Source organism: Microtus pennsylvanicus, chromosome 7 (genome assembly GCF_037038515.1).
Source record: "Microtus pennsylvanicus isolate mMicPen1 chromosome 7, mMicPen1.hap1, whole genome shotgun sequence".
Taxonomy (NCBI): Eukaryota; Metazoa; Chordata; class Mammalia; order Rodentia; family Cricetidae; genus Microtus; species Microtus pennsylvanicus.
In genome coordinates, this window is record NC_134585.1 from 35,713,535 (window position 1) to 35,728,791 (window position 15,257).

Sequence of the window (15,257 nt, forward strand, 5' to 3'; positions counted from 1 at the left end):
AGACGTGCAGGGCAGGCACCCATTCATTCAGATTTCAAACCAAACCAAACCATTGCTGTTCTTACAAATTTACTGGGGAAAAAAACTTAGGATTTCAAACTGAAGTTAAAAGGGTCGGTAAGCAGAGGAACATCTTTTTTAAATGAAAGAGCACTGGGTTTGTAGATAACGTGCCGTGTTAAGGAAGCTCAGCACGTCTTCCTCCTAGCTGCTTACTAAAAGATGCTTCAAAGACGAGAAAAGAACAAAAAACAAAGACAGAAAGATAAAATCACATTGTTCTGTTTTGAATGTGAACCAAATTCATTTAGATTTTGAATAAAAGCAAAAAAAAATACTACATAAATTGAAAAGATGCTGCATCTTTTTATGTTTATAAAAATGGGTCTGTATTTTTAATTTCTAGACAAAAAGAAACAAAATGCTAACTTTGTGACCTTGGTTTGGAATAGCTGTTATTTAGAAGCCTGAAGCTTTGCTCTAATCCTAACGGAGTAAGAAGTAATGGGGGACAGCTTTAATATCTGGTTTGAGTATCTTACGTTTAGTAATTTTCTCCTGAAGCGATGTGTGTGGGTGGGGGGGTGAGATGAGTCCGACAGTAAGGACACTGCCATCCAGCCTGAGGACCCAAGTTCAACCCCTAGGACACAAAAAGCTGAACAGACCTGACTCCCACAGATGTCCTGACCTCTATGCATGTTGTGGCACACACACACACACACACACACACACACATACACACACACACACACACACACTAGATAAATGTAAAAAAAGATGAAGGGTTATGGGCACATTACAGAGGTTAAAAATATGGCCTGCTGTTCAAATGCAAGCTATCTCTGTAACAGACACGTTATATTATTTGTGATGTGGGTCTGATGGCTGCCTCCTTCAGCTTCTGATCCTGCAGGGGCTAGAGCAGGCGGGGGGGGGGCCTGGACACTCACCCTGTATTTGTTGTCACCGATCTGTTCAACCTGGAACCGCTTCGCACATTTACATTTAGCTACTTGCCTCGTGACCTGTCAAAAATGAAGGCGAAATATTCACTTTAACCTTGGTACGTCAGAGTGGGACCCTGAGAACTGATGAGCTGGTTACGCGGGCCGCACCAATGCCCTGCGGAACACACGAGCACTGCAGTGACAGAGAACACACAACACATACCTCATCTTCAATTTTGTCGGCATCTGTGATGGGTTTGTAGGCATCTTTGTTTGGATGCAGAGCTGCCACAAATTCATAGTAGTCGATGTATCCGTCGCCATCTCGGTCAAAGATATCGGCTACAGCGCTCATCTCCAGGCGACTCGTCGGGAACTCTGAAGGGCGCCCAACAACACTGGTTAGGTAGTTTGTTAACTACACCTCATGACATAGTTGAATGCCTATTTTTATTCTTAATGTGGCTGGTTAGGGCGACTGAACAACTCAAAAAAAAGCCACCCTATTGCAGTATAATAAATCAACAATATATCATACAAATTTATCCTGAAGAAGGATGAGGGGCTGGAGGGACACACAGTGGTCAGCAGCCCTTGCTGCTTTGGTAGGGTTGCCAGACAAACTAGCTCAGGGCACTCATGTTCAATTAATGTAAATATTGGAATTATGAGCTAAAATGAATTAAACTATTTACTGGTTTGCTTCTGTATGCTAAGTAACGTACACAAGAAACTTTTAGAATCAAATACTGCTAATTTATTTATACTAATAACACAGCTTGAGGAGGGTGGCCATACAAAGCAGCAGAGTGTCTGACTCAAGTGACAAAAATATTACACATTTTTCCACGCTGGTGACTTCCTAGCCAATTTAAAAGGCAACACTTCCCTAGCAACACCAGTTTACTGGCCCCATAACCTTAAAGTGCGCTTACTTCCTGCACAAAGTCTTCCAGTGACAGTCATCGGCCTTGGGACTTACTTGAGGAAAGAATCCCATCAATAAATTCCTGCCGAGTGATCTTTCCATCCTGGTCCTTGTCGATTCTCCTGAAGAAGTCCATCACTCGCGATTTCTTATGATTCATCCACCGCATGTATTTTTTACGCCAGATATCAAAGTCGAAGTTAGCGAACTCCCTCAGCTAAAAAGGGCAAATGTTTTGGCTGAGTTAGTGCCGTGCTCAAACTATCTTAAAAGTTTTGTCTTTGTTCCTGATAATTTTCTACATGCACACAATGAAATACCATAGTATCCACACCACATTGTCCCCTTCAACTCTCACGTACCACACACGCCCCTCCCAATGTCCTTTTTTCTTTTTTTATAATAACCCACTCAATGCTGACTATGTGTGCACAGGTCCGAGCACTAAATTCTCTTTTCTAGTAGCTGACTAAAGCCACTGACGACAATCTCCAGGTGACACATATTTCTCCCACTTCGAAGAAAGTCATGATCTTACAAATGGCTTTTTACCATGTTTATTTCACTATGTCACTGATTTTTCTTTGCAAGTAAAATCTCTACATAATCTCATACTGCTCATGCCACTGGTCACACAAGTGTGTTCCCAGAGTGCCAGTGAAGGTGCAGGACTTGGCATGTACCCAACCCATCCTCCTGTTCTTTCACAACACAAAAAATAAAAACCTCCCACCAAGGGGTACATATTATTATGTTAGAAAGTCCTTACAGATCAGCATTCAGTTGTTAAAACTTAAGTCTTCTAGTTTTTGGTTCCCTAGATCTAATTCCCACAGATAAGTTTCTTTCTCGCTTCTTTTCCTTCCTTCCTTCCTTCCTTCCTTCCTTCCTTCCTTCCTTCCTTCCTTCCTTCCTTCCTTTCTTTTTTTCAAGACAGGGTTTCTGTATAGCCCTGGCTGTCCTGGAACTCACTTTGTAGACCAGGCTGGCCTCGAACTCACAGAGATCCACCTGCCTCTGTTTCCCAAGTGCTGGGATTAAAGGTGTGCGCCACCACTGCCCAGCCATAGAAACATATACAATCTTAGTGTTTGTTTCAGAACAAGAGCACTTAGATCCTAAGATTTTGTTTATGTAAGAGAAACCCATGCTTTTGTGCAGCCCATCACGGAAAAGGAAGACGCAGAGACCCCGTGGAGATGAACGTATGAGTTTCCAGACCTCCTCCAGCCTGTCCAAGGCGTCGTTGAGCTTCCTTCTCCTCTCCAGAGCCAGGAGCCAGACCTGCTGCCATTTGCTCACCAACAGGTTAACCCTGGGATTCTTAGTTTCGATTTGTGTCTGTGGTCCAGATGGATACAAGCCTGATGCTGGGAAGCGTTTCCCTGTTAAAATACAACTCCAGTTAGGACGCCACAGTGCTGATGGGTACAGAGACTGGGTGCTTTGGGCTCCAGCTGAGCCTGACTCTAATTGCAAAGAAAACCATCCCAACCTAGTTTTTCTTCCTTATTAAGGTCCACGTTCTGATCTTATGCATTGTAGAAATGTGTCTTGATAGGGCCACTCAAATACCGAGAACATTATATATCTAATGTTTAAAACATTTTCCTACTTAAATTCATGTCATTTCAGCGATGGGGTGGCACACTGAGACACATGCTAGAGTAGGTTACAGAGAAGGCACCTGCCTCCTTAGAGACCAAGGCAGAGAAATGGCTGTCCCTGGAATCAGTCAGATGTTTCACAGATGACAACGCCAAGAAGATGCTTGGGTCCCACCCTTCTCCCAAATCCATTCTCCACTGAGTGTGTGTGTTTCCTCTCATACCACACACCCACATTTACCGAGTCAACTTTCTTCTTTCTGGCTGATTTTTTTTTATTTTTTTATTTTTCAAGACAGGGTTTCTCCGTAGCTTTTGGTTCCTGTCCTGGAACTAGCTCTTGTAGACCAGGCTGGCCTCGAACTCACAGAGATCCGCCTGCCTCTGCCTCCCGAGTGCTGGGATTAAAGGCGTGCACCACCACCGCCCGGCCTTTCCGGCTGTTTTTAAAAGCCTCCATAGTACTTGGGAGGCTGAGGCAGGCAGAGCTCTGTGAGTTCGAGGCCAGCCTGGTCTACAGAGCGAGTTGACAGGCTCCAGAGCTACACAGAGAAACCCTGTCTCGAAAAACCAAAACCAAAGTCTCCGCAGCAAAGCTCACACGCGCATTTCTCTCATCTAACTGAATGACAGAATACGACCTACAAATGTTATTGGCCTAAGGTCATATTATACACGAGGCTACATGCTTGGGAGTATGTAAGCTCCCCCCGCAGGAGCTCGGTCAGTGCAAAGAGGTGACAAAGTACTCCCATTTGCAGATGAGGAGACTCTATCAGAAAGGAGGCAAACTGTTCAATCTTATGCTTCCCAGGCAGTCGGTGGTGGGGACAGCAAGGAGTCTCGAGTATCCCAGCTATAGTCACCTGGTCTCCAGCTCTGCTCCACTCAAAAAACTAAGACACCCTTCAAAAGTTTACAAAACGAACATCAGAGACCGTTCTGTGACATTCTTGGCGCTAACTGCTACCATTCTGAATGCCATTTTGTGGGTGAGAACTGGCCTTGAGATTAGTCAACCGAGTGGCAGCCAGAGGACAGCGAAGGGAGTCAGAGGCCATCCTTCACCCAGATCATCATCAGTTTTGATGGCTCAACGTGAAGCTACTCATACGACAGGAGGAAAGCGAACCAACGATTTAGATTCTTGTAACTTCCCCAGTTTCTCCTCAGATCTGCAAGGTACACTCCAAACCAAGTTAACAGAGGCCCTGGCCTATTAATTCACCTAAAAAACCAGCTAGTTACTTAAAGCCCATGCTTCCTTTAAGAAAACCTTCTCAGGTAGAGTGTTCATGGAGTTAGTACTTTCTCTTGGATCTCAAATGACAACTGAAAGGAACAGGGACGAGCTTGCTCAGTCGTCCTTAAGGAACGGCCCCTGCTTACGTCCAGCTCGCCCCTTGTCCAAGACTGGGATGTGGGACTGCAGTGCGGAAGGGTCGGCGGCCCTCCTCTTGTAGGTCTTGGTGACTTTGTCGACGTCAGGCTGCTTTCTGGTCATTTCTTCCATGAAGGTCTGGAAGGAAAACCGGTGTTCATTAAATCACAGTATAGATCAAATTAACACTGCTATCAAAACCACAGATGGCGAAGGGACTGCGCTGCCATTGTTACAGGACTGCCACCATAAACGAACGCGGCAGTGGCTTTTCCTGATTTCCACAGAACGCAAAGCCGTATACCTGACCAAAAGCAAATTCAGTTTAAAAACGACACTGCCGCTTTTCAGTCTGAAAACAAGGTAGACAAGCGCTCCTAACTATCTGCACCGACTCGGTTTGAACTCTGAAGCTCTTCCACCGGGGAAGTTAGTGAGCCGCGGACAGTCCATGCACAGTCTAAACACTGGAATGACTCTGCGTACAGTGGCAGGAGGTGGCCAAGTGAAACGCATATATACTTAATGGTCATGAGCAGCGACTTCACCTGGGGCTGAGCTTAAGGAAGCTAACGTTTACTGTGGTCTGGTCCCTGCAGGCAGGGGATGTGGCAAAGGTGGAGGACGGGCAGAATGAGGCGGACAGGTGAAGACAGAGGCCGCATGCTGCTGCAATATTTATCATGGAGGACTTGAGCTACTACGATGCCTCTGAACGTAAACTGAGATATTCTGGGCCACTCTAGACACCCGTAACACAGACAGAACATTTTTACATTTTATTTTTAGCTCTGTGGATGTATGTGAGGCTCTTCTCAGTATGCACCCGTGTGCAATGCCTGCCGAGGCCAGAGAGGCTATCGGAGTTCCCGACATTTAATTTACAGGCGGCTGTGCGCTGCCCAGTGTGGGTTCTGGGAATTAAAGTTCTCCTAACCTCTGAGCCATCTCTCCGGCTCCAATAATTAAACAAACTATGAGTCAGAGCACACGAATGCCAGCATTTCAGCGTTTGAAATGAGTCAAGTACACAGGGTAAGATGTCACGCTGAGAAAGAACATGAATGCCCTTTTACATAGGCTGCATCTGGCATATGCATGATTGGTCATCCGAGGAAACACGCACACGAAACAATAAACTACCAGGCAGAGCCACAGGGAGGAATGAGATTGCCCGATGAGGGGGCAGAACTGAACACCGGAGCTGAGGATACAATGGAGAAGAAGGCAGAACTGATGGGAGTTAAGTGGCAGCTCAGGAGCTACAGGAGGCAGAGGAGTGTCCCTGAGGTCCTGGGAAGAGACGCCAGGCTTGGGCTCAGGATTCCGTCTGAGAAGTGTTGCAACGGGAGGGAGAAGGCAACCGAGTTGACAGCTAACGGGTGAGGATCACGTTTATCTACCTGGTGTTCGGCAATGAGGGTTTTCACTTCTTCAATCTCCTGCGGGATGACTTCCTTGTCTTTCTCACTGAGCGTAGTTTCGGCCCACTGCAGCCACGCCAGCAAAGTTTCCAACAATTCCTGCTTAGCAATGAGCCCGGCCAGTGCCCCTGCTAACCTCTGCTGATGCTGCTTTGCCCAGGCCAGCACCTGTCGCAGAAACACACGGTTCACTCAAGTTCTCCCAGCTCAGGGAATAGCTTCACTAACACAAACACATAAGCTTTACCAATTTAAAATGTAAGTTAGGATCATTCTGGGCTAGACCTATGAAGCTTTCTTCTATTCTAGATCCGGCACCAAGGTCCAGCTTGAGGAAGCACCAAGACCCCCTTTCAAGGGTGTTCATCACCATCAGATGGCTAACAATGTATACAGCATCTGGGTTTACTCCTGTTTAGTCCTTGTGCTTTGCCAAGTTCAATATACCTCCTCTCGAGCACCAAAGTGTATTACAGGCAGCCTTTGGAAAAACAGTAGCATCTAAAGTGCTAAGATCTTAAACAGGAATTCAATCCCCATTGTGCTCTTCAGTTCACTTGCTCCACAAGCACACACGGCCCTGAAACACTGCTCAGTGCGGCGTTATTCAGCAGACACCATGAACAGGGCAAAACCTACAGAGAACCAAACATCTGCCTCTTCAGGTCTCAGGGCCACAGATGCAGATCCCATAGCTTTTGTAGCTGCAGACACCATCAGGGTCTGATGCCCAGAGAGCAGTCTACAACAGGGCCCTCTCCTGTCCAGGCCTCACTGCCCTCGACTGCTGAAATTCCCCATTTCCCTGGCCTGACTCACAGCCACTGCCACCAGAGACGAGGGAAGGCACACTGACCTCTTCGAACCTGGCCTGGATGATGGTTATCCAGTGCTTGATGGTGGTGATGGAGTCAGGGTGGCAGAGGGCCAAAAGGGCGTCACCCTTACTAGTGGCCTTACTTAGTTCACTTCTTTTTTCTTCCAGTTTCTTCATGAACTCCTGCAGCGGAACAGACACTTCAATCAGCGGCTGGTGCTGGCTGAACTCAAGGTTTTAGTGACATTCGCTTACTGTCGGGTTCTAAAAATAAGTAAGCATTTCGACCTGGGTGTGGGAGTGGATGCTGGCTGGTGGTCAGCCCCCAATGATACAAACTGGATTTCTAAATACTGAGCCGAATCTAAAACCCGCCATGAGCCCGCCACACTTTGCCTACTCTTACAGTCTAGCTTCACGTGGAACCTTGTTCAAGGCCTTCATTCCTCCTCCAGGTAATGCCGTGCAAGCCTGCATCACTATCATTAACAGCAAGGCCGCATTTCCTTGTCACAGTCAGCTAACCCTTCTACGAGGAAGGACAATAATTAAAGCATGAATGGGATGATGTAATGCATGCTATACTAGAATGATGTACTTCCAACATGACCCTGAAAGGCCAGGTTATTAAGCGGTGTTGGAGAAAATCTTTCCAGTTAATCGGAAGTGCTGACATCAACACCGCATAGGGTGTGAGCCCTGTAAATTCCTGACTTTCCAGTCAAAGGTTAAAAGCCATCTGCTATGTGGACCACTCTTGGGAGGGTTTTGCCAAGTCCCAAGCACAGCTGTAGAAAACTAGCCTAGCTGGGCTTGATAACTCAGTGGCTACAGTTTTGCCTGGTTAGTTGTTCAACACTATGAAGTTAATGCTTTAAATTTATAATTTATTTTACAGGTTAGTTCTTATAAGAATTTTTATAAGGCTCTTGGTTAGAAATGAGAAGTGGGCCCAGAGAGACTTCTCAGTGAGTAGAATGGGTGCTTCAAGTCTGAAGTCCTGGGTTCGAGCCCCAGGACCCATATGACAGAAGGGAAGAGCAAACTCTTCCAAATTGTCTTCTGACCTCTGTAAGTACAGGGTGGTGCCCGCAACACACAAGATTCAAATACATAAATACATACATAAAGTAAACCTCCCAAAGCAGAAGAGGCTTAAGAATCATATTCTAAGGCTTTAAGTGAGCTGCTTATTTTGCATATAAATGCCAAAGTTATTAATGTACAGTTCTAGTGGGATACTTTGTAAATGCCAAGCTGCTCATCATTCCTAAAACACACATACAATGTGACAAAATGGGCTGACTCTGATCAGAAGCCAAATGACCCTCTAGAAAAGTCAACATGCGGCCTAGAGAGAGAAAACAGAGCGCCCAATTCTAGAGTGACCACTTCCTTTCAAAAGAGCACCTAAGAGGCCACCTACCTACCCAGGTATGCAGGTCTATGTGGACAGGTGTGTAAGCAGGGAGGGTAGAGACACATTCTCAAATGGACCAGACGGTCAGTTTCTTCTTGCCCTTGCTATGTGCAGTCACGGGCTTCTTCTCTTTACCTTCTCCATTTTCCCATTTTGTTTGACTCACCGAGTGGAAAGGACTCACCTTATGTTGATCAATGAGAGTCCGGAGAGCATCCTCATCATCCGGGAGAGCACCATGGAAACGCAGGGTTTGCTCTGCTTCCGCCAGCCACTCCAGGAGGGTGTGGACCACAGAGTGAAATTCCTCTGCCTAACAGGTAACACACACACAAAGCAAGATATCCAGTACACCCGTTAGTAACATTTACAGACCTGTACACATGTGCCCCCGCCATGAAAAAGGTCTTGAATGAATTATAGACATTACCCTTGTTAGGAAGACAGTGACATGTTACTGTGTTTTACAAATATAAGGAGAGACGGAATACATCAGGAAGGCCTACAGGAAGACGAGGTCACCATTCTTGCAGCCTAGTGCCAGATGTGTGGCAGCTGGAGTTGGGCTGCCCAGCTGAGATATTACTCAAGCAGAGCTAAGCAGAGATTAGCAGACACCCATGCCAAGTACTTTAAGTTCTTAAAGTAGGAAACAGGAAAAAGGGCACAGAGAGTGGTGAGGCAGACTACTGACTGTCTGGGATGAGGACAAGGACGATCACTGGACCCCTAGTCTACCAGATCTCTTCTTGCTGAGGCTCCAGGCCTTCCCTCATTACACTTAGCTGTTGGTTATGCGGATTTTACCTGATGCAGAGCTGCTTCTAACCGTGTCTGCTTTGATATAGAAAGTGCACACACAGTCTCCCAGCGGGTGCTCAGTTCCTGCATCTGGACCTTGACCCAGGAGGAGTCATCCCGGCTGCCTTCTATGAGCTCTCTGGCAGAGCGCTTCAGTGCCTGCACGCTGCTGGTCCGCTTCCCCAACTCTTTTTGGAAGACCTAATGAAACCATATTAACTTTGATCAAAGTTAACTTTCAATTACAAAACCCAAATAGCAAAATGTTGTAAGATATATGTGCATATAAAACACCACATATATACGTCTACAGCATAGTTTTTAATGATCACATTTTTGGCAGAATCTTCCCAAGGTAGGAAGCAACTCATGATTCCTCTCTGAGGATTAAACACTGTCTTGTACAGATGTATTTATATTTGGTAACATTCTCATAAGGAACAGAATTTTTTAAAATGACATATATCACGTTTAAATAATGGTGATCCATCGTCTCAATTTCAATTACACACTGCACCACATTTCTTTTTTGTCTGAGTAAAGTACCAGAGTACTCCACTTCCTCTCAAGTTGTTAGTATGGCTGCCATAACATGCACGCTGGCCACCTCCTATTCTGAGAGACAAGCTATGTAGACAGAGGATGGAGCAATCCTGGTGCACATTACCGGGTCCAGAGAAAACAAAACAGTGAGTTCAGCAGTTATGTGATCCTTTCTTCTATATCTAGCCTTTCCCCCACAGCACCTTAAGTATTAACCTGTGTTCTCACAGTGTAGAGGACCTGTCACCTCAGTGGGAAGGCTTTGGGGAAATCCCATCTCTCCCTCTTAATTTAAGCAAATTTAAAAGTGATGTGGCTTCTTTGAGTCACTCTAAGAAGTGACGTTGAACCCAGAGCTCTTCATTTTTTTTAATCTAAGTGTCTGTATATAAAACCAGATATTCAGGTCGGGCATTGGTGGCACAGGCCTTTAATCCCAGCACTCAGGGGGGCAGAGGAAGACAGATCTCTCTGAGTTCAAAGCCAGCCTGGTCTTATAAGAGCTACTTCCAGGACAGGCCTGTCTCGAAGAACCAAAACAACAACAACAACATAACAAAACCAAAAACCAAAAAAAAACCCAGATTTCAGATAACCAGTTTTCTATCTATAATAAAATTATTTTATTTAAAAAAAATTATCCCAGAGGGACCTGATTCAAAACAATCCAAACAGATTGTGTGAGCAGCCTGACAGGCTTTGGTCTGACAGCGTTCAACAGTATGCAGCTACAGACAGACAGACAGACAGACATACCACCAATACACACGGCAGGGAAATATCAACACAATCACTAGGGACAGCACAATTCAATAGCTTCAAAGTGGACTCTCCAAGTCCTTTGTAGAGTGAAACTTCTGGCATCGTCCAGCTACATTACTAATCCTTAATGAATAAATCATATTTGATGAGTTTTTAATGTGAAAAGTCTGGAAAGTGCTTCAGATAGCAAGTATCTAGACAGTGAACATATCAATGTGGCGTTTGTGTACCAAGTAACACTACATCACCCACTATTCACTGCAGAAATGCCTAGCCATGCCTGGACTTATCCACATAGGAATATTTTCTTCGCTGGGCAGTGGTGGCACATGCCATTAATCCCTGCACTCGGGAGGCAGAGGTAGACGGATCTCTGTGAGTTCGAGGCCAGCCTGGTCTACGGAGCAAATTCCAGGACAGGCTCCAAAGCTACAAAGAAACCCTGTCTCAAAAAACCACATAAATACACACACACACACACACACACACACACACACACACACACACTAAAAGTAAAGCATTGTAATTTAAAAAAAACATTTTTTTTTTTGTGGGCCAGACCAGTGTTGAGACAGTATCTCATGGCACAAAGATAACCTTGAACTTCAACTGCTCCTGTCTCTACCTCACCAGTGTTAGAATTAAAGGTATGAGTTACCACTGGGCATAGGCAGTGTCAGGGATCAAATCGAACACTAACCCTGCATTCATGCAACCGAGGTAAACCCCCAGCATGCTATTTACTCCTTTCTTTTCTCTTAGTGTTAATTCCTGTACTACTACAGTTGGAGAGGAACCTCATGACCTCTTGGAGTGTTCCTGCCTGTACACCTAGATGATGACGTCCTTCTAAATCACTAAATGCATGGTTTTGAATTTTATCATGCAACTGTTTGAATGAAGACCCAAAAAGAGCCACAACATGAAATTACATTTCTAATCTAGAGCAGACACAGATCCGGTGATTAAAAGAACAGCATTCCACTGTTTAAGTGACGGCCCCCACATACATCACTTTTAAAGATGGCTTTCGCGTCTGCTCAATCACACATTTCAGTAGGAAGACGGTGACGAAGGAAGACACTCTCAGAGTTTAAAGGGCTACTATTGGCTGCTTGTATTCTCATCAACGCTGTGTATAAATAGAAAGTTCTGGCCGGCAATACCTTGTGATTGTCAATCAGGTTCATCACTAAGTCAATGTCTCCGTGGACAGGCTGGTCTTCTGCCAGCTGGGGCTCCACTCGATACAGCCAGTCAATGAGGGCCTGCAGAGCATCTGTGAACTGTCCAGAGAACAACAGGGCCTCCTCCAGTTTGTTTTGTCTAGGAAAAGAGGAGACAAATTAGCTCACTGAAGTTCCCAGTGACGGCTGGTGGCCCTGAAGTGGAAGAGTGAGGGGTCTTTACCGTCTCCTCTGCTGTCCTTAGAAAATACTTTTCTCTTTTATTCCTTTACATGCCTGACATCTGTTACAGGAAAATTCCCTTAACCCCACATTGCAAATCACTGATCCTTCTAGAGTCTAAATACACATATGCATTCTAAAGTTTAATTTAAAAAGATCTGTTTAATGCCGCCTCAGTGTGAAGCTGCCTAGAACTGAACGTTCTACTTCATCTTGAAACAGGTTGAAAAATCTATAATCCAAACCTCCAAATTAAAAATTTCCCAAATCTGAAGATTTTCATCATCAACATGATGCCGCAGAATCTCATACAATAAAACTTTGTCCCATAATGTGCTTTTACAAAAATAAAATACAATAAAACAAATTGGCTTTCTAATTTTAGCCCTGCAGTCTTCTTGGGATCATGTGAGGAAGAAATACGGTGGAGAACAGCCTTGGAGATTTGTGATAAGAAAGAGTGGCTGACTCTATGCTGTGAGTCAACCCAGGACTAATACCCCCAAAATACATCATCAAGAGAAAGTCACAAGAAGGCTGCCACAGGTGAACAATTCTCAACAGAGAAAAATAAGAAAAATTAATTGTTAGCCTCAGTAACAGATCAGATGAGGCAGAAGAAAAAATAACAGAGCTTGAAGAGAAGTCTTTTGAACAGTTAGGGTACAAAAGAAAGAACAAAAGAGAAGTAGGAAACCGCCGAGAGAAAATTCAAGAGCTCTGGGCTGCCCTGAAACAGTGAAATACTCCAGTCACTGGCATACGTGAGGAAGAAGATAGACAGGCCAGGGGCACAGAAAACCACTTCAGTAAAATAACAGCAGAAAACTCCCCAAACCTTGAGACGTGGATATCCAGGTTACAAAAAGCATTTAGAACATCAAACTCACATCACCATGACCTATTATACTTATGTTGTTAAAAGTACAGATGAAGAAAGACTATATCAAAGTCTGTGCAAGAAAAATGTCCAGTGACATTTGAAGGTAAATACAACAGACTAACAGCAGCATCTCTCAGAAGGACCCTAAATGCCAGGAGGGCATGGAATTGTGTATTTTGGGTCCTGACAGAAAATAACCACCAACCAAGACTGCTGTAGCCAGCAGGTTTGCCTTCACAGTCTAGAAGTCAGGACCTTCTGTGATAAGAAGACCAGAAGCACAACAGATGCTTAAGGGAATCTTATACCCAGAAACAGAAAAAGTTTAGTAAACACCATCACTGAGATCATGAGTAAATCCCATGGCACATATCAGAAAAAAGATATGTGCCAATAAGGAAGAAAGTAACAACTGCAATACAGTAAAAATCACATGCATAAGATAAATAGAAAAAAATGAGCAAATGATATTCAAAGTTGCTAGGAGAAAATCTGAATGTGATGTAAATTTATATGCCAAGTGTTGGAACAGCACCTCATTTTCTAAAAGCCAAACACTACTAGACATAAAAAGGAGATTTAGGCCCCACTGCATCAATGGGTGACTGTAATGCCCAGAGCAACTTTGCAAAACTGGAGAAAACATCTACAAATCACATGAGAGCAAAAGAGACTTCATGTATCCCAGGAAACCTAAACAAAACTACACTAGAGCCAAAATAAGGCATAAGGATAAAGCACTTCAGGATGTTAGCACAGGTGCATGTCCTAGATAAGACTTCAGAAGCAGAGAAAACAAGGACACCTGGAATTACATCAAAGGTTCTGCCCAGCACAGCAGATGGTCTTCACTCTGTTACCTACAGGATGAAAGAGTACAAATTGGTTTGAACGATATGGAGTTCACAGGCTCTTTGAATACTTGGTCACTAGAACTGTTTGGGAAGGATTAGGAGGTGTGGCCTGCTTAGAGGTGATGTGTGCATCTGAGGCAGCCCTATGACGTCGCCAGCTGCCGGGAGAAACACCCTACCTTTCCACAGACTTTCCGCATATGGTGTCCCACTTGTCCCTGAGTTCACTCAGCATGTTGTCCAGCTTCAGGTTGTCATCAGCCAGTGTGGTTTTCTCCTTCAGAGAACGTCCAGTTCGATTGGTGGTATCGTAGACAGAATGCTTCCCTCCGAGAGATTTCTGAAACTCCTACATATTTAACAAAGAAGAGAGTAAGTTGCTGCTTGGAACTGTTTGTTTACCAATAGGCAAAAAGCATTAAAAGCAGGGTCTTGTTTAAGTCTGGGCATTCAGTCCTTTGTTCTCAGCATCATGACCAGCCAGGCATCTCTGCATTAACTGTCATTCACTGCAAAGAGAAGCTTCTTCAGTCGAGGCTTAGGGCACCACTAACCTCTGGGCATAATATAAATATTAAGAAGGCACACTGACAGGTGCATTTAATGAAACAAAGGTAGCATGTTCATCTTTTGCGTCTATGACCTCCCCAGCCATGGGACTTTGACCAGATCCCTAGTAAAACACTCCATAGCAAATCTCAACTCCTCTGGTTACCCCCATAACAGTCGTGCCACTATTGCACCAGTGGACATACTTGGCCTGGAAAGTTGGTATTGTCAGCTACACATGACTCCCTCTAAGAACCCCCAAAAAGCTGTGGAGGAGAGGGCAGAAGGAATATGAATTGGACAATGGGGAAGAGGGCCATGAATCTTTGTCTTATGGGTATGAAAAGCCATGGCATAAAGTCATAGCAGCTGCAGTTGCTTATACAGGATCTGCAGGAGGCTAAATCCAAAAATGTAAATATTCAGTCACAGGTGGGGGAGGGGTCCATGAGGAGTCATTGGTAGGAGAGGGACACTATTAGGGGTGAGGAAATCCCTGTCTTCAATAATGCAATGATTGCACTGTTATTCATGATCCACTGGCTAGACCCACACTCATGTCCTCATGGGTTGCCCTTGTTGAACCCACTGGGTCACAAAGCAAAAACCAAAAAGAAAAAGTATAAAAGGGGACTTGGGAGGAGGATGAGAGAAGGCGAAGATACGAGTAGGGTCAAATGTACTGCAAAAATGTTTGAAACAACCAAAGGACAAATCATTTTCTTTTGAAGAGGCATCTCTACCGAATGGAGGCCTGGAATGGAGGCCATCAGCAGGCAATCAAGCCGGATACACAGCACTGTTCCATGCAGGGGCATCCCAGGACAGAAAGCAATCTTAAACCTGACAACTGAGGGCTTGCTCTTTCTCTCAGAAGCTCAGTGACCCTAGGAGTATCTGTGTTATTGAGAAAACAATTTCAAATCTTC

At 44.7% G+C, this 15,257-nt stretch overlaps 1 protein-coding gene across 20 annotated transcripts in view; it reads right to left on the reverse strand.

Annotated features, from left to right (window-relative positions):
• Positions 1 to 15,257, reverse strand: part of Dst (dystonin) — a 397,254-nt gene that overhangs the window by 12,369 nt on the left and 369,628 nt on the right. For all 20 annotated transcript variants that reach the window (XM_075980528.1, XM_075980523.1, XM_075980520.1 and 17 more), the window contains 11 exons: positions 13,959 to 14,128; positions 11,800 to 11,959; positions 9,335 to 9,529; positions 8,712 to 8,840; positions 7,147 to 7,290; positions 6,270 to 6,458; positions 4,875 to 5,004; positions 3,100 to 3,263; positions 1,933 to 2,095; positions 1,174 to 1,328; positions 954 to 1,028 (listed from right to left, as the gene is read on the reverse strand). In XM_075980528.1, the coding sequence (XP_075836643.1) occupies positions 954 to 1,028; positions 1,174 to 1,328; positions 1,933 to 2,095; positions 3,100 to 3,263; positions 4,875 to 5,004; positions 6,270 to 6,458; positions 7,147 to 7,290; positions 8,712 to 8,840; positions 9,335 to 9,529; positions 11,800 to 11,959; positions 13,959 to 14,128 (1,674 nt within the window). The remainder of the gene's footprint in view (positions 1 to 953; positions 1,029 to 1,173; positions 1,329 to 1,932; positions 2,096 to 3,099; positions 3,264 to 4,874; positions 5,005 to 6,269; positions 6,459 to 7,146; positions 7,291 to 8,711; positions 8,841 to 9,334; positions 9,530 to 11,799; positions 11,960 to 13,958; positions 14,129 to 15,257) is intronic.